General features: G+C 40.8%; 1 protein-coding gene and 1 pseudogene across 1 annotated transcript in view; one reads left to right on the top strand and one right to left on the bottom strand.

Moving 5' to 3' along the window:
• Positions 1 to 9,697, bottom strand: part of LOC147619670 (ABC transporter C family member 8-like) — a 9,862-nt gene extending 165 nt beyond the window's left edge. The window contains exons 1-11 of the mRNA XM_086773360.1: positions 7,724 to 9,697; positions 7,197 to 7,517; positions 7,024 to 7,110; positions 5,891 to 6,508; positions 5,564 to 5,728; positions 5,198 to 5,486; positions 4,897 to 5,111; positions 4,398 to 4,703; positions 2,700 to 2,763; positions 854 to 1,093; positions 1 to 257 (exon numbers count right to left, since the gene is read on the bottom strand). The exon at positions 1 to 257 is cut by the window's left edge and continues 165 nt beyond it. Of these exons, the coding sequence (XP_086629486.1) occupies positions 127 to 257; positions 854 to 1,093; positions 2,700 to 2,763; positions 4,398 to 4,703; positions 4,897 to 5,111; positions 5,198 to 5,486; positions 5,564 to 5,728; positions 5,891 to 6,508; positions 7,024 to 7,110; positions 7,197 to 7,517; positions 7,724 to 9,157 (3,870 nt within the window). The 5' untranslated portion in view covers positions 9,158 to 9,697 and the 3' untranslated portion in view covers positions 1 to 126. The remainder of the gene's footprint in view (positions 258 to 853; positions 1,094 to 2,699; positions 2,764 to 4,397; positions 4,704 to 4,896; positions 5,112 to 5,197; positions 5,487 to 5,563; positions 5,729 to 5,890; positions 6,509 to 7,023; positions 7,111 to 7,196; positions 7,518 to 7,723) is intronic.
• A 1,878-nt stretch (positions 9,698 to 11,575) lies between these two features.
• LOC147619669 (uncharacterized) lies at positions 11,576 to 12,571 on the top strand (annotated as a pseudogene).
• The last annotated feature ends 7,457 nt before the right edge of the window (positions 12,572 to 20,028 follow it).

Below are 20,028 nucleotides of genomic sequence, written 5' to 3'. Positions count from 1 at the left end.
ATAAAAGAAAAGGGAGTGCACGAATCCTTTTTTCCCCCCTTTTTTTTTTATTCTAGCATATTATAAAAGAAAAGGGAGCCTATGTGAATGCACTAAAAATAGGAAAAAATTAAAAAGTTAGAAGGCTCATAAATTCAATTGTCCACTACTTGCACTATTGCGACTAGATTGAGCCCAATACTCCGCCACCAATTGAGCAAACAAGGATGTCTTTTCATCAATCAGCTTCCTTGGAGTGTCGAACTCCATTGCAACTCCTGTCAAATGTTAAAGTAATGTAAGGAAACAAGTGATAGCGCGTTAGTGCAATGGTAAAGGAGGAGTTTGAGAGTCCCTAGTGATGGAGTTTGAGAGTCCCTAGTGATGACGGATTCAAATCTCCCCTGTGCAAACGATAGCACTAATTTCCAACCAAGCCAAGCCAAAAAAAAAAATCAAAATAAATAACACTTGACAATACACTTAAGAGGCTCTTCTAAGAATGTCCTCTTCGGTAAAAAAGATTGCACAATGGCACTAATTTTCAACCAAGCCAAGCCCAAAAAAATCAAAAAAATCAAAATAAATAACACTTGACAATACACTTAAGAGGCTCTTCTAAGCATGTCCCATCTTGAAAAGATCTTCGGCAAAAAAGATGTGTGCAAATGAACGAAATAGTTTGTAATTTATTTTTACTAGTAAATTTGTTTCTTGATTATATATGAGCTTTGAAAGTCAAGCCCCTCTTCTCTTTCTTTAGAGTTGAAAAGTCAATGCCTAGTGTGTGTGCGCCTTGTGTTTGTTTTTGTGTGTGTGTGTGTGAGAGAGAGAGAGAGAGAGAGAGAGAGAGCGCTCAATGAGTGGTGATTACCGTCACGGAGAGCAAGGACCATGTCACTGTCGATGACGGTGGGGATGCGGTGAGCCACGGTGATGACAGTGCACGCGGCAAACTCATCACGGATGACGTTCTGTAAGAAGGCATCGGTCGCGGAGTCGATAGATGCAGTAGCCTCGTCCAACACCAGCACCTGGCTGTGCTTCAAGAGCACTCGCCCTAGGCAAAACAATTGCCTTTGCCCTGCACTCCAATTCTCACCTTGGTCATCCACTACACACCCAACCAAACCAAACCAAACAGAAATTAGATTCGCTTGCTACATAGGTATCAAAATGTTGTTTTTTTTTTAAACATTTCCATTAAATACATTACGTGAGCTTTTCAATAATAATAGTGTTTTTCTAAAATTTCATTTTTGTATATAATGATTAATGCTTGAAAAAGTCAATGCAATCATGACCCTACTTGCTCTTTCTATTTGCATGCAATCATGACCCTCCATGCCTTTTCTATATATATAGTTAGTTAGTTAGTTAGTTAGTTTTTTTGTTTGAGACTACAAGGCTTGCTCAGTTAATCTAAGATCCATATATAACTTTTATCATATATATATATACTTAGATGAATCTAGGAACATGCCCAAAATCACCTTTTAGGAACGTACATGTTATATACTCATGGTAGTCAACCCACAAGACTATATAACTATCAACTCCATTATGCATCGTATGGACTAGATACTACAACATCCCCACTAACGTCATCAGTGCCCAATAGTGGGTGTAGAACTCTGTATCAAGATATGCTCTCACACGCGCACTCACACACACACATAAGAGCATATATATTTACACAAAGCCCTTCGTACTGAGTTTCTGTCAAACCTCTAGAGATGCAGAGCGGCAGACTCAGCGATAACGAAGCCTAGCACTAAGAGAAGTAGCAAATAGAAAGAATTAGTAGACCAAATAAGTAGTTGATAGAGCAAATGCACCGCTAAAGATAGAAAGAATAAACACAATATCACTGCAACTAAGAAAAAAACTTCACAATGTGAAATCTGCATGTCCGCTAATACAACTGAATTATATACCTGGATGAATCCACGAACTATAACTAGTACTCAACCCGCAAGTTGTTGCGGTATGTAAAAGACATTAAGAAGCGAAACATAGGAATGGAAGCTAGAATACAAAGGGTCAATTAGAATACAAAGGATGTTGCGGTATGTAAAAGACATTAAGAAGCGAAACATAGGAATGGAAGCTAGAATACAAAGTGTCAATTAGAATACAAAGGATCAATTGAATACAAAGGATCAATCGAACTCAACCGGCACGTTATTGCGGTATGTACAAGACATTAAGAAGCGAAACGCAAGAATGGAAACTGGAATACAAAGGGTCAATCGGAATACAAAGGATAAATTGAAGGGATTTTTTCCTCTCCTTGTGCCTTGGTTGTCCATGGTTAATATATACATATATATACATATATACATATATACACATATATACATGTATACATATATAGTAAAAGTTGTATATGGAGCCATTGGAAGACACTATTATATATATTTTCTTCTCGACATAGAAAGGTGATAAAAACAAGTAAATATGTTGATATATTTTTCCTTGGCAAACTAAATAAAGTAAAAGCAAATAAATACATAAATAACAACTTTTAAGAATGCACTAGATCAAACACGTCTCACCCCTTTTAAGAAGGCACTAAATCTACCATAAACATGTCTCACACCTTTAAAGAATGCACTAGATCAACCATAAACACGTCTCACAGCTTTAAGAATGCACTACTAAATCTACCATAATCAAGTGTATTCCATCTTCAAACCTTTTCGGAAAAGAAAATCTACCTCGAGATTCCAGGCGAAGAGGTAGCTTCTCAATCACTTCTAAAAGCTGGCATTTCTTCAAGGCCTGAAAAATCATGTGTTTGTCATCATATATAATTCTCTCTCTCTCAACTAAGTATATATATATACCTAGATGAATCCAGAAACATGCCCAAATTCACCTTTTAGGAACGTGCATGTTACATACTCATGGTGTCAACCCACAAGACTATATAACTATGAACTCCATTATGCATAGTAAGGACTAGATACTACGACATCCCCACTAACGTCATCAATGCCGAGTAGTGGGTGTAGAAGTGCCTAATAGTGGGTGTAGAACTCTGTATCAAGATATGCTCTCTCTCACACACACACACACACACACATAAGAGCATATATTCACACAAAGCCCTTCGTACTAAGTTTCTATCAAACCTCCGGAGATGCAAGGCAAACTCAACCATAATGAAGCCTAGCACTAAGGGAATTAGTACAACAAATTAGTTGATAGGACAAATGCACCGCTAAAGATAGAAAGAATTAGCACAATATCAACTGGCCGCAACTCGAACGAAAACTTCACAATGTGAAATCTGCATGTCCGCTAATATGGCTGAATTATATACCTAGATAAATCCAGAAACATGCCCAAATTCACCTGTAAGGAACGTGCATGTTATATACTCATGGTAGTCAAAACAAGACTATATAACTATCAACTCCATTATGCATAGTATGAACTAGATACTACGACATCCCCACTAACGTCATCAGTGCCCAATAGTGGGTGTAGAACTCTGTATCAAGATATGCTCTCACACAAGCACTCCACACACACACACACACACATAAGAGCATATATTCACACAAAGCCCTTCGTATTGAGTTTCTGCCAAACCTTCGGAGATGCAGGGCAGACTCAGCCATAATGAAGCCTAGCACTAAGGAAAGTAGCAAATAGAAAGAATTAGGACAAGAAATAAGTAGTTGATAGGATAAATGCACCGCTAAAGAAAGAAAGAATTGGCACAATATCAACTGGCCACAACTCCCATGAGGTTATAAATTGCACATTCTTATAAGGTAAATTTGGGCATGTTCCTGGATTCATCTAGGTATATATGTATATATATATCTATGTATGTGTACATAAATACACATATCTGTATGTGTACATATATACACATGTACGCATATATATATATATACACACACACATACACGTGTATATATCTATGTATGTATATGTGTGTATACACTTACATATAAAAAATACTTGTGGATGACTACCACGAGGTTATAAATTGCACATTCTTATAAAGTGAATTTGGGCATGTTCCTAGATTCATCTAGGTGTATATATATATATATATATATATACATATGTGTGTGTGTACATATATACACATATATATACATATGTGTGTGTGTACATGTGTGTACATATGTGTATATATGTACACACACATATGTATATATATATATATATATATATATATATATATATATATATATATATATATATATATAGACGTACACGTGTGTATATCTATGTATGTATATGTGTGTATACACTTACATATAAAAAAATACTTACAACTATATTTATATACGTATGTAGAGTTTTTTTCTTTTTTTAAAGATGTGAATATTATGAGGATGGCATGTACTGTGTGTGTGTGGAGAGAGAAGAGGGCCATGAAGTGCGAAAACTACCTCCCAAACTTCGAGGTCTGAGTATTGGCCCAATGGGTCGAGGTTGGTTCTCACTGTGCCTTGAAACAAGACAGGCTCTTGAGGTATAATTCCCAATTTGAATCGGAGATCGTGAAGACCAATCGAGACAATATCAACATTATCAATGCAAATCCTGCCACCAGATGGCTCGACAAGGCGGAAAAGAGCACTGATCAGGGTTGTCTTCCCACTCCCGGTACGCCCAACCACACCTATTTTTTGACCCCCATGGAAGGTGCATGTTATACCTTTCAAAACCATGGGAGAGTTCTCTCGATACCGTATCTGCAAAAATGACCCATCACATCAGATGGAAATAGATACCCATCCCAAGTGGCTGTGTGTGTTTGTGTGTGTGTGTGTGTGTGTGTGTGTGTCGTGGTGGGGAGGGGGGGGGGGTGTGGTTTGTTGCACTTAAATGCCACCTTAGTGCTAGGAGGAGTGAGCTAGCTCCTAGCCTTAGAGTTTGAGCACATACTTGTAGGTGATCAAGATAAACTTCTCCTTTGGTTGGCCATTGAGCTGGAGGCCTATTTGATTCAATCACTGCAGGGGCCTCCTTTGGCAGCTCTAAATATTGCTTGATTCGCTCCACTGATACTATGAAGATTGCTAAGAAGCATTGCCAGATGGAGAACACCACAAGAGAGCTGTTCAAAGCGAGGGCATACGTAACAGCCAATCCCGCAAGCCCTACAATGTAAAAGACAAGGTTTCAAAGAAACATAGCAGAACACTTGCAAAGTATACTGGGTGCCTTCCACAAAATTCAAGATTACCTCCTGAAATACTGCCTTGGAATAGCACCAGACAAGCTGCCACGATTAGCACACAAGTGCAACTCAGCTCAATGCGAAGCACCATCCACTCAAGAGCTGCGAATTTGTAGATGTATGCACTTGCATCCCAATCGATGAGCTCCAAGTTCCGTGTCCTGAACCTCTCAGTCTGCTTGAACGCCCTGATTATTGCACTCCCAGTCATGGTCTCTGCAGAGTTGTTAACTATAGGTGCCTTGGTTGTAGAGTTTATCCTGTTCAGCTCCCGAGCAGCAGCTGCGTAGTACCTCTGCAAACATACAAACGCAGTATGCTAAGAGATCCCGAGAATGTTCAAGGATCAACGTTCAGAGATTAGTGCACTACCTGGAGATATTGGGCCATGATAAGCACTGGTAATATCACCACTATGATCTGCCATGTGACTATGCATGTGACAATGACTATGCATGCGACATCCAATGAAGTGCCCAGAACCGAAGCAATGGAGAAAGGTATGTCGAGGTCAATCACACTCATATCCACTGAGGCCTTCACATCAATCCGCCCAAAACACAAAGTATCAGCTAGCTTGAAAGATGAGATTGGTTTGTGTCATCACCTTTTCTACATTTCAAAGCAAGCACACCTTGCCACACACACACAACTTGTTAACATCATGGGCATTAGAATGTCGGGCATAGCATGGCGTACCCGATTGAGGATCCTCCCAGAAGGGGTTGCATCAAAGAAGGACATGGGTGCTTTCATGATGCATGTCATCAACCTGGTGAAGAAGGACTTGGAAGCTTGCAGGCCAAGCTGGACAATCATCTGGCTGCGAAGAGCAAACGCTATTATGCAAACAAGAGAAATCCCACAGTAGACCCCAATGAGAACCTGGGAAGATATAGCGGAGTTGGAGACACCTTGTGCTAACCACAGGTTGCTGTAGAGCTGAGCTCCTGAGAATACCAGCTGAGATAGAATCAACACCGTGGCGACTAACTGAGAGTTGGATATTTGGATGTATTGAAGATAAGGTTTCAGCCCAACTTTCCCCGACACAACCACCTCGTCTTGCACAAGCTGAGTAGATGCTCCCTCTTGCCCTTTCTCTGTTAGAGATTCCTCTCTACTTAGCCTCTTCTGTATCTTTCGGAATTGATTATCTGGCCCTTCATTTTCTTGGGTTCTAGATCCTTCCTCTTCATCATCCATCACTGAGTGTAATGCCTCTTCATGTGCCGAGACCAGCTCCTGGAACACGTCTGGTGCTGTCAACAAATCATCGTAGGTCCCCGCCTGCTTGATCTCTCCATCTTTCATCACCTGTTTGAAGCAATATCCATTTTGCATGTATTCAACAACTATCCAAGAATTATAGTGTGTATGATGACAATGCATAGGCACATGCACATATCTAGCAACCTTGTACACCATCCACATGTGTGATTCTAATGCACAGATTCAGGCACTGGCACCAGCACGTGTCCAGCAACCTTGTGCCCTGTGTATGATGCTAATGTATGACTCTAATGCACAGGCACATGTCCAGCAACCATGTACACTACTCACATGTATGCCTCAAGTGCAAAGGTGCATGCACATTTTCAGCAATCTTGTACATATGGGTGGATGTGACAGGACATTAAGTTGACCAACCGATTACTTTGCTTGGAACAGATCGGGGGTTAATCCACGTGTTAGTATTTCTCCAGTGAAGAAGATGCCATTAAGGACTCTCACAAAGCCCCTTAAAATGGTGTTTGGGGCAAGCTACCAATGTGCAAGGCAGCCTCTGCAACATAAGGGCCATGCAGGATTAACTACACAGCACAACTCACCAAAATGGTGTCCACAGAAGGCAAAAACTCAATTTGATGCGTCACCAACACGACGGTTTTATCTCTAAGAGCTCCCATCACACATTCCTGCCACATGCATGGAGCTCATCGGTAAAATGGCACAACTTCTACGTCAAACAACACATATTGCAGTGAAGTGTTCAGATCATTACATGGAACAAAACGGAAGCTGTCTGTGCATCCACTGCACTGAATGGATCATCCAGCAAGTAAATGTCTGCATCATTGTACACTGCCCTTGCCAGTTGAATTCGCTGCTTCTGCCCGCCGCTCATGTTGATCCCCCTCTCCCCAATCTCTGTGAGATCACCATGGCTGAAACTCTTCATGTCTTCTTCTAGTGCAGATGCTCGCACAGCCCTCCTGTAGCGTGCCTTGTCGAATGGTTTACCAAACAAGATGTTGTCTCGGACTGTCATAGATTGAATCCAAGCAGTTTGAGGTACATAGGCAATGCTACCAGACAAATGCACCTGCAATGCGAGCACCAACAGGGCATAAAATGTGTTCATTATCATCATTGCCACATGGCCAGTGGCCTAGTATGCCATGTTGGATGGAGACAAGGAATTCAAACCCAAGTATTCTTTCAGGATTATACGTGCAAGCTTCTTCATCAGCTATGGAAAGATCTCTAAAAACAAGAGCAAAGAAAAAAGGAGAAGTAGCATACACTTACCGAACCAGATAATTTTGGTATCTCACCGAGAAGTGCAAGTAGAAGTGACGATTTGCCAGCCCCCACAGCTCCACAAACAGCAACCTTCTCTCCCCGCTTTACAACCATGTTGATATCATTAAGAGTAGGCTCGGGCTCTTCAGGATTCCAGCTCAGAGAGGCACTGTCCACTCTGATTGTGTAATTGGATGTCGTATCCAGCCCATTCAGTGGGCCAATAAGGGCTTCCATGGGTAACTCTTCTTCTTGCAAGAATTTTTCCAGGCGGACAAAGGAGATTTGAGCTTGGATCATGGCAGCCAGGACCTCCGGCGTCATCCTGACAGGATCCTGAATGATTCTGAAAGTTGCTAGCACTGTGAACACAGTGGTGGGTGTGAGGGTAATGCCCATTAAAAGGCAAGTGATCAACACTATGCATGTTAGCACTATGGGCATAAGCCAGTAAATGATGGTGGCATAGTTTCTCTTCTGCTGCGTTTCAGCGAGCCATTTGAACTCTATCTCCCTCTTCTGTTGGATGAATGCATCAAACTTCTCTTCCCATGCTTGTAGCTTGATCACCTTCATGCCTTGCAGAATCTCACTGGTAGCTCTGAGTCTCTCATCTTGAGTTGCCATGAATTTCCGCTGCGCTAGCTGCATCGATTTAATCAAGGGAGAAAGACACACGAGCACCACAATGATGATGATGACAGCAGGGAGGACTGCGAGGCCAACCACGGCGAAGGCGATACATATGGCACCTATGAGTATCACCGGCACAAGCCAGCTCCAATGCAGCCTCCAGGCAAACTCACAAAGACGATAAGCATCCACAGAGATGTAGTTAACGATCTCTCCAGTTGCATGGCGCCGTCGGCCCGTGCTGGACAGGCAGAGCTCCTTTTGGTAAATTGCAGACATCATGGAAGACTGTACTTTAGTCCCCAAAACCCTCACTCCAAAGTACCAATGCCTTTGGGCCAAATTCTCCATAATCTTGGCAACTGACAGGGAGACAACAAGCACAATGCCCTCGTGCTCAAACCGCACATTTCCAGAGGCATAATCAACGAAGAAGTATAGGAAGATGGGTCCAGAGAGAACCCCCACTCCTTTGAGGACGGCAAAAACCCCGGTTTTGAGGATATCCCTCCATAGGCACTTCCACAGAGCAAACAATATGGACTGCTTTCCTGAACCTTTCTTCTGAGCTTCCCAAACTTCAAGAAACCGGGACACTAGCATCTCTGACTTGCATTCAGCTGGGACGGCCGGCAAGTCCTTGAGCAGGAGTATTCTGGAGTTGCCCAGCTTTAAAATAGTGCCTGCAAAGTAGAAGAACATGTAGCTCAACCAGTTGGCATTGCTGAAGTAATCTGGAGGCACCTCATCTGCCAGATTCCCAAGCAAGGGCTGTTTCAGCTCATCTGAGGTCTGGGAAGGCGCCATTTCCCTCAACAAGAAGATACAGAACACGCCCAAATAATCCCTTACGGTAGTACAAGCTCAGCTCTCCATTAAGAAACCAGCAAAATGGTACATGCCAAGGAGGTGAATGTGCTGTGAGCTAGGTTTGGGTTCAAACGCAGAGGGAAAAGATGGTAGGCCTGTCAGGTTTAGCACGAGGTATATAACCCAATTGCGAAGAGACGTCTTATGATTGAGGCTAGAGTGGCCCGTGCATCTAGACAGAGCAGGTATTCATTCAACAATGGTACAAAAGTGAGGCTAGGGTTAGACTTGCGTAGCAGAGGTCGGTAGCTATTGTTTGCGATACAAAAGCATTGATGCAACAGTGCTAGAAAGCTAGACGAAGTCAAGGTGCCGGGGGCTCCACGAAGACCCCTACTGCTGGTGAGTGGTTTTAGAGGTAGAATATTTAGTAATAAGGGTAGCAGGCAATCGGAGGGCTGCATTGGTGAGCGGCTCATTCCTTTTTCACTCGTATGTTTGTCTCGAGTTCTCTCTCGAGTTGAGTTCTGCATGTTTGAGGGTTTCACTCGGTGGCTGAATCATCTTTTGTGCTGGCCGCTGAATCGTCTTCTGTGCTAACGGCTGAATCGGCTCCTGAGTCCTTCCACTAGTTCATGAGGGATCCGCAGCCGAGCACTACAGTGATGCAATCGTTTTCCCTCCTTCGTCTGTGCTTGTTGCGTTTTGCTATTGTTCTAGGTGAGTTTTATTCGATTTTGCTTGCTATTCTTACGTTCTTTCGTCAGTAGGGTTAATCTGTGACCTGTACGGTTTTCATGTGGTTTGTACGGTTTTTGTAGGATTTCGGGCGGCAGCCGCATCCGAGCACAACAGTGATGCAATCGTTCCTCTCATTCGTCTGTGCTTGTTGTTGCATCTGCTTTTGTTACGTTCATTATTAGTAGGGTTTCAATTAATATGTGAACGTTGTAGGGTTTCAATTAATCTGCGTAGACGATAGTATTCCTCTGGTTTGTACAATTATTGTTGTTTGCAATATATTATTTATATCTGTTTTGGCGTCTGGACTCTATATTAGTGTGTAAAGCTTGTTTGATTTTTGTTCTTTTGGCGTCTGTATTAGCGTAAAGCTCGGTTCATCCAATCGTTTGCTTGTGTTATTCTATTCGTAGAATGCTTGTGGTTTGTACGATTTGTTTGTGCTATTGTTACATGCGTAGTATGCCTCTGGTTTGTACGATTTTTGTTGTTTTTGGCTTCTATGTTAGCGTCTGTTTTGGCAATTTCGTTAAGCTTTGAGGGCGCATGCATGGCTGAGAGTGAGAAAGATGTCTGTCTTGAGTGTTTTTTTGTGTTTGTTTTTTATTTTTGTTTTTCCCTTGTTGTGCCCTTTTGTTTTCCCCTTGCAAGGGAGGCTCTTGGAGCCATGGAACAAACTTGTTCCATGGCCATGAGCAGCCCTATATTTACACCTGAGGATGCAGGCATGTCCGAGAGAGGATGCAGGCATGTCCGAGAGAGGATTCCTAGTGCTTCGAAGAAGCTGGCTGCTGCATGCAATTGGAGAGAGAGTTGTTGTCTTTATGACTTTCTCCCTTGCAAGGGAGGCCTTGAAGTCGGCTGACAGAAGGCTACCATTGCCATGAGGAGCCTTTCATTTACAGCTTGCGTGCATGCTTTTGTAAGAGAGGCTCAGAGAGCTTGCATGCATTAATCTAATCATGCTTAGTTTTTTTATGTGTCTTATTCATAAGTTCTATTGTTTTTTTCTTTGTAAGTTATTTGTTTAAGCTGAATTCTATATAGTATATACCATGTAAATTATTTTTCTATATTTTAATTGTGTTGTTGATCATACCTTTTTTGATCTAAAAATTAGTAAATTGTTTTTCTAGATTTAATTGTGTTTTGATCATACCTTTTTTGAACTAAAAATTAGTTTTTGGGATTATCTTTATAAAGTTAAAATACCAAAAAGATAATTTTTTGGGATTTATCTTAATAAAGTTAAAATACTAAAAAGTTAATTAATTGAAGTATAAAAAGAGTGATTTTGATATTGATTTTTTATAAATGTAGAATAGTTTAGTTTGTAAAATCCTGTTAAAATTTGAAATGTTTTTTTTTATATAGTTATGGCGCATAAGCAATCAACTTCATTAGCATTGCCTCGATTTACACGTTCTGTCCTGTATCCAAAAAGAAGGCTAGAAAGCAAAGAGATTCGAATTTGCATGATTCTGAAGGTGTCTCTAGAAACACTCATCTCAAGAGTGTGAAGTAGAGAAAATTAAAAATGTTTGCAGTATGTGGAATGATGCATGGACTATACCTTTTGATTGGGCTCATTTTGATGCTAAACGTGGTCGTATATTTTGCACACTGTGTCAAAAAATGAGAAAATGTAGAAGTGAATTTGGCACATGTGGATCAATGAATATACAATTAAGTGCTATTAGAGTGCATGCCTCTTCACACCAGCATAAATGGACTGCTTACTCTGCTAACTATGGCAAAAATGCTTTGAAAGAAGGAATAAAGCGGCAACAAGGTGATGTGGACTTGGGAGTTTTGAATTTGTTTCGATTTGCCTATTACATTGCCAAGGAGGATCTTGCTTTTAACAAGTTTTCAAACCTTGTTGAACTAATGTCTATGTGTGGTGTGCAAGCTCTGACCAAAGAGCTTTATCAAAATGATAAGGCTGCACCCTTGTTTGCCTCATTCATTAGTGAATCCATATGCCAGTCTGTCATCCAAAAAGTGAAGGCTTCTCCTTTCTTTGGTCTCGTGGTTGATGAATTGACAGATATTTCTGTTATGGAGCATCTTATAGTGTATGCAAGCTACATGCGTGATAATGGCATACAAACATCTTTTTTGCGTTTGCTTGAGGTCATGGATCGTTCAGCAAAGGGATTGGAAATTGCCTTGGTGGGATTGATAGATGAATATGGTCTTGATCGCTCTAAATTGGTGAGTTTTGGTTCAGATGGAACATCAGTAGTGACAAGTGTAACTAATGGTCTTGCTGCCTTGTTGAAAAAGAGGAGTCCTTTCATGACTGCCATCCATTGTGTTGCTCATAGAACAAATTTGTGTGTGTCTGATGCATTCAAACTCACAGCATGCTATTTTTATGGATACAACCTTAAATGAGATTGCTACTTTGTTCAAGAAGAGCTCTAAACGTTCAGCAAGGTTAGCTCAATTGCAAGAAGAATTGGATTGTCCTCACCTTAAGATGGAGAAAATCCATAAACTCAGGTGGTTAAGTCGGCATAAAGTTTTTGTAAAAGTATGTGAAGTACTTGAGCCACTTCTCCGATGCCTAAAAGAGGAGAATGAAAGATTGTATAGGATAGTTGCCAACTTTAAGTTTATATACATGTTGCATTTTTTGGCAGATATGTTAGATCACTTGGCTAATTTGTCACTAGTGTTTCAGAAAAGTTTTGTGGATGTGACAAGCATACCAAGCTTGATATCTTCTACTATTGCCTTTTATAGATGTGGAGTTTTCAACTGGTCCATGCTATATAGATATGAATTTGCAAGGTCATGATGGTTATGGATTTCCATCCATTCCTGAATTTGGTTGCCAACATGGTTGGTTTTAGACAATGCGTAAGGCAATTAAAGGTGATATGTATTATGGGGTAAGGATTAAGAGATGTGCTTCTGGAAGTGACTTGGCTACAGCTGTTGATTTTCAAATGGAATTTTGCAATGAAGTTCAGAGTCACTTGAATACTAGATTTGCTGATTCTTCTATAATGAAAAATTTTAGTATTCTTACTCCTCTTGGATTTCCATCATCCAAAGAGTTGAAAAACTATGGTGCTGTTGAGTTGGATGCCTTGGTTTTGCATTATGGATATGCTGTCACGTTGGAAGATGGTAAACATATTAATGCAATGTTAGATGAGAGATGCGTAAGAAAAGAGTTTCATGTGTTCAAAATTCATGGTGCATCAGATTGGAAAGGAAAGTCACTCAAGGAAATGATGTGTGGTGTCAGAAGTATCCTACATTGTTATCTCTAGCTCAAATTGTAATGTTGCAATAATGCAGTAGTACTGCAGTGTGTGAAAGAGGTTTTAATATGCAAAACATTATCAAAAGTAAGTTGCGGAACCGATTGGAAACCAAGAGCATGGATATATTGATGCGCATTTCTATTGAAGGACTTCCACTCATGTCTTTTGATTATACAGATGCTATTGGTTTTTGGAGAGCAGGAGCAAAGACCTCAAGACATGTTTATTCACATGTGTCTTTGGGATATTTGAGTGAATCAAAGTTCTTAAAAAAATGTTATGTTTTTTTTATTGAAGTGATTGCCAAACTTGATTGTATCAAATTTAGCAACATGATCATTCATCATTGTCCAATTTTTAATTTTTCAATATAAAGTTTTTTAAAGTTTAGTTTTGATGTGAATTTTTTTTGCAGAGGGTTTTTTTTTTGGGTGGCCCGGCCAATCAATGCCCGCCAAGGGGATTCGGGGAAGGAAGAAAATTGAGGCGGATCGAGGTGGGTCTCTACAAATACAAGTTGACAGTGTACAAATACAAGTTGATGAAGAAGTCCTTGTTGGCAAAGTGGACGCTGCCCCTACCTGGACATTGAAATACGTATTTCCGTTTACCGGAGTAAATATGCAGAGTACGAGTGGTCACGAGTCGCACCTCTCATATACACCACGTTTCCTTTAAATTTTCCTTTTACCGGAGTAAATATGCAGTACGAGTGGACATTGAAATCCGTATTTCCTTTTACCGGAGTAAATATGCAGTACGAGTGGTCGCGAGTCGCACCTCTCATATACACCACGTTTCCTTTAAATTTTCCCTTCAACCCTTAGAAGTTGGCCAGTCAGCATCCCTGCCCACCGGGGCCTCAGCAATGTACGTGGTGCGTTCAAATCTTCACCTCCCAATGTGAAAGTTCATCTAGTCAGTCTTTCATGATGTTATTCCTTTGAAATAGATGTTCTTACTTTCAAATTTCCAACCAAGCTCAAAACCACTCCTCTCACAAAACCCAGTTCGTAGTGCAATTTCCTCGCAATCCCAATCGAAATTCGACGTTGCCTTTTATTTAAGGGTTGAAATTTGCATATTTTAGTTATAGATCCCGGCATTTGTACGATTTCTGGTGATTTTCAAGTCCAAATCTCGGTTAAAAGCCTACGCACTATCTTTAATTTTAAGGGTTGCAAAAAAATGTTGTTGAAAAAACATTTTTTTCGAGCAGTGCCCAAAACCCTACAAAAACCCTATTTTTAATGTGAGGAGGCTACGTACTTAAAGGGAAAATAAATGGGAGTGGGTTGAGACTTGAGAGCCTCACACTGAAGATAACTTTCAGGATACCCTAAAATTTTGAAGGGCAAGGTTGCAAACTTCAGCCCTGCAAGTTTTGAAGACCTAAATTGTGTGAATCCAAAATCCAACGGCCCACATGAGAAAAGACTCTCTGCCATCCTTTCACAAAGCAATGTTCACACTCAAACAAAGTACAAAGTCCATCACCCCAGGTCTCGATCGGTGTGTATAAAAAACTTTTACCCAAATGCCAAATGCTTAAAACCCTTCCTCTCTCATGACTAGAGGTATTACTTACTAATTTTGATTGGTCTAAAATCTTTTAAACTTTTGTGTCCACTGACATCTAGTGTGTGTAAGTAGAGTACTTTCAAATTTCCAACCAAGCCAAAAAAAACCCCTCTTTTTTAAAATTATATTACGAAAACCTTTTTTAAATGTGAGGAGGGTACGTACTTTTTGTTGGAATTAGGGTTAGGGTTGCAACAATGCACACACACAAGATAGAGAAGCTTGAGAGTACACAAACTCACTAGATTAGAATTAACAAATGTGTGCCAGATACAAAAGATAAGTATACACCCCAAAATGAGTAGATAAGAGGGTGTACATATGCACGGGGAAAAAAACCTCCTAGCTAAGTGTGTTCGAACACACACATCACTACCATATAATGCTACAAATCCCCCATGGAGTGATAATGTGAACATGTACAAGGTATGGTCGATCAATCCTGAAAAGGCAGTAAGCCCAAAGCTTTACAAAAAGCTTCGAACTTTTCACGAGGAAGAGCCTTCGTGAATAAATCTACCATGTTGTCATGTGCAGGCACATAGGCCAAGCTGATCTTCTCTGCTGCAAAGAATCTTTCCCTGACAAAGTGGTAATACACCTCAATGTGCTTGGTGCCAGCATAAAACATCAGGTTCCTCACAACTGCTAAGGCGATTTGGCTGTCAGTGAATCGTAGTGCTAAACAACTGTCCAACACCCAAATCAGCCATAAGACATCTGAGCCCCACACACACTCAACTGTAGTTGTAAAAGCTGTAATGTACTCAGCTTCATAGCTGAAAGTGGCCAGGCTGCTTCTTGCTGAGCCATGATATACATGAATCACCAAGGTGAAAGCAAAACCCACTAGTGGACACTCGTGTGTCATAACATCAAACCCAATCTGAATCACTAAAAGCATGCAGCTATGACTCACCCCCTTTTGGATAAAACAATCCAAAATACTGAGTGCCCTGTAAATAGCGAAAAACCCGCTTAATAGCATGCCAATGCTTCGTACCTGGGCTATGCATAAATCTGCTCAACTGTGAGACCGCATACTTTAGACTCTTCTTCTTTCACATCAAAACCAGGAGGCTGCGATACATATACCTCCTCATATAAATCACCATTCAAGAATGTAGTCTTAATGTCCAAGTGATGTACATTCCACCCATGATGTGCTGCCAAAGCAATGACACACCTAATGGTAGTCATATGAGATGTGGGTGCAAAGGTCTTATCATAATCAATGCCCTTTTGCTGGGCATACTCCTTTGCAACATGTCTGGCATTGTAGCGATCAATGCTACAATCTGCTTTGCGTTTTAACTTGTAAACCCACTTAGTACCAATGGCCTTCTTGCCATGAGGTAGATCTGTCAAATACCAAGTGTCATTCTTGAGTATAGAATTATACTCATCCTGCATAGCATGCATCCAATGATCATCATCATGTGCTTCCTAAAAGGAAACATGTTCCTTCTCATTACATAAAGTAGAAATGAGAACATGATCCACATGAGAATAATTTGCATGATGAGAACCTGCACGAGTTCTGCTAGGTAAAGGAACTGCTAACTTGCTATCCCTCAATGTCTGCACAAGCCATTTTGGCATACGCCTAGATTCTTCTATGGCTGCTCTCTCCTCATCCACTACATCCTCAATAATTGCCTCATAAAAAGGCTGATTTTGCCTGCAAAGGCTGAATTTCGGCACTTGGTTGAGCATTTAATTGCTCTACATATGGCTGCCCTCCATTAAACAAAGGTAGGAGCGAATCAAACATGTCATGTGAGCATACATTCTGCTATTTTTTACATGAAAGCATGGGCTGAACTGAGTTTTCGACAAAAACATCTTTACTTATTACCAAAATCCGCTTTGAGGCCTAGAGTAGGATATATCCTTGCTTTCTATATCCCACAAATATGCATTTAACTGCCTTATCATCAAGCTTACTGCGTTGTTGCTCAGGCATAAGAGCATAAGTAAGACAACCAAAAACACGCAAATGAGCCACAAAGGCTTCCTGCCATGCCAAGCTTCATAAGGAGTTTTAGACTGCAAGACCTAGGGCATTTGTTCAACACATAGTTTGCGCACATAGTTGCCTCTAACCAAAAACCATGAGGTAAATCTTGGGCTTTCACCATACATCGTGCCATCTCCATGAGAGACATGTTCTTCCTCTCAGCCACACCATTTTGCTGAGGTGTGTATGGCACTGTACATTGATGCCTTATGCCTTTTTCAGCCATATATGCATGAAATTCCTTGGACATATACTCCCCCCCTCGATCTAAACGAAGAGTGCCAACTTTACATTCACATGCATTTTCAGCCATGGATACAAAGTGCCTAAAGCACATAAAAACCTCTGACTTCTACTTTAATGGATACACACCAGCTATATCTGGAGTAATCTGGAGTAATCATCAATAAAAGTGACGAAGTAGAGATATCCCCCAATAGATGGTGTCCTCATAGGACCACGTACATCACTATGTATAAGCTATAATTTCTTAACAGCTCTCACAGATCCATCATTTGGAAATGATGCCCGATGTATTTTACCAAGAATACACCCCTCACATACATGTCTAGTAGGGGTCTCAAGAGTTGGCAATTCAGACACCATTTCATGCCTTTAAAGGCGTAACAAACTGCCATAATTCAGATGGCCAACTCGTGCATGCCATAATTCTGCATCACTCATAGCACGAGTTGTAGAGACTGAGCAACCTCTCAAATACATCCATCTTGTATAGGCCATGAAACAAGGTACTTGAGGCAATGATAGAATAACCCATCATTTCTATCCTGAACTGTAGATCTGCCATCCACAACTTTCACCGCCGTCAAGCTTGACAAGGCTAAGGCTGAAACTAACATCAAGTTCTTCTTAATGCTTGGCACATATAAAACTTTTGAAAGAGTAAATGCGCCTCCATTTGCAGCAGCAGTGAGCACAACTCTACCAACTCCTTTGACAAGATATGAGGAACCATTTGCACATGTGATGGTTCCTGCACTTAGGATAGATTCCAGAGATGAGAACAAACCTTTTTGTGAAGTAATGTGCTTACTAGCACCACGGTCAAAGTACCAAGCATCCGATTATGCCACTGACATGCATACATCATGAACAGAAGGGTCATAACTGCAATGTACAATCCATGCCCAATCATCTTGATGAGCAAAACTTGTAGATTTCTTCTTCTCTGCACTTGGTGCAGATGCATCAGCCCCACAGCCATGCTCGATTCTTTCTTTTTTTCCTTCTCTAGCCTTTTCTTACACTCATGTATGTAGTGCCGTGGTTTCCTACAATAGTGACACTTGCCCTTCTTTTTAGGCTTATCACCTTCTTTCTCTATATCCTTACCTGAGGATTCTGATTTTGACTTATAACCACCATGCAAAGAAGCTTTACCTTTGCCTTTCTGATTGGCAACAAAAGCTTTGTCTATCAATGTATCAGTGGAGGATGATGATTTAGTGAGTGTCTATCTGAATGGGCTTGGCAAAGAGTACAAACCATTCAAGATCTCCATTGCAGTTAGGGAGAATATTCCCAACTTTTGGGACTTGATATCTATGCTCTGATCAAAGGCTTTAGATGAGGATTCTTCTTCACAAAGTAAGAACACATCAGAACATGCCTTCTACTCTAATCCAGGTAGAGGCAGAGATAGAGGCCGTGGTTGAGGCCAAGGTGGTGGGATTCAACAATGCCCTTGATCTTTAAGGCATATTCATTGATGGACATACTTTTCTTTTCCATAGTATGCAACTCTTGCTTTAACTGCAACTTCCTTGCCTTTGTGTTTGTCTAGAACATCTGAACCAGATTTTGCCATGCAAACTGCTGGAGTGTTTGCATCCTATATGTGTCCTATCAGTGTGTCTGTGACACTAATTGAAAGCCAGTACATAACTTTTCTTGCACCCTGATTCCAATCCTTGAATGCCTTTATATCTGCAGCAAGAGTGGCATTCTCCTCAGATAACTCTGGAGGCTCCTCATTGTTTCCTTCTACATAATCCCAAAATCCTTTACCCATTAGGAAATTGGTCATTCTGAACTTCCAGGCATGGAAGTTATTCTTATCTTCTCACTAACAATCTGATTAATTCCATCAGACATGTTTTCGTGTAGCAATCAAATAACCTACAAACAAATAACTTCTATATGCAACCTGTAATATAACAGTATCTCCTGTAACTGCTGTAGTAGCGGTACTTCAACACAGCCTGTGTGTCACCAAATGTGACCAGAGTACATGTACATACACCCAATATCAACAGTACATGCACAAAACCTATTTGCACTTCCAAAATGCACTGCTACACTGTAATCGATCAGAAAGAATTCTCTACCAGAACTTCTAGAAAACTACCGAAAATACTATGCAGTGATGAAACGGGGCCCATAACGCAAATCTGGCCGAAAAAACTCTATCCAATAAGACAATATACTTGCCTTGTAGCTGCGCTCTCGGCGAAGACAGCTCCTCAACCGGAGATGTGTAGCTCCCAGAGCTATCGAGGGTGTGTTGTACCTAAACCAAGAAGGGGAAAGAGATGATGATGCTCTTACCCATGTAGTACCACTTCCTTCCTTGCTTGTTTTTGCCTCTTGCTTGCCTCCTTAGCTCTCACACAAATCAGGCTATGATACCATAAAGAGAATGCGGGGGAGAGGAAGAGCTTCAAACCCTAGCAAGCTAACACACACAAGGGAGAGCAAGACACAAGAGAGAGATGGATAGCTGAATTTTCTTCTATATTCTTCTTCTCTACTCAACTAACATAACATAAAGATAAGAGTACACACTATATGGGTTAGTACTCAACTACTACAACATACAAGGGTTGGTCCATAATGTGAACCCGACTAAATGAGCTGGCGCTATAACTATGCTACTTTCTAGTAGTCCAAAATGGCTGTCACACAGCCTGTCATCCCACTGGCCGCATATCACTCATAATCTCACCAATCATCCCAATGGTGTAGATGCGAAAGCTATCACCCAGGCGGGTCATCAATGTTCGTCGTAGCACTAGTTGAGCTCGATATCTCAACATATAGCTTAGCTCTCAGTCTTAGCATGAGATTTTATCACTATTAACACATTAGTGCTTAATCACCCTACTAAGCATACCTTATCTTCAACTTAATATCTTCTCCTTCTACTTGTGGACCAAACTTGGAGACTTTAGTTCTCATAGTTCCCTTATCCATTAACCGTGAGTTTTTGGGAGGTTGTTCCCCTA

Source organism: Cibotium barometz, chromosome 33 (genome assembly GCF_041138505.1).
Source record: "Cibotium barometz isolate CiBa-2024 chromosome 33, ASM4113850v1, whole genome shotgun sequence".
In the NCBI taxonomy this organism is placed as follows: Eukaryota; Viridiplantae; Streptophyta; class Polypodiopsida; order Cyatheales; family Cibotiaceae; genus Cibotium; species Cibotium barometz.
The sequence above is the reverse complement of the archived record's forward strand: the minus strand, read 5'-3'. Positions and strand labels throughout refer to the sequence as shown.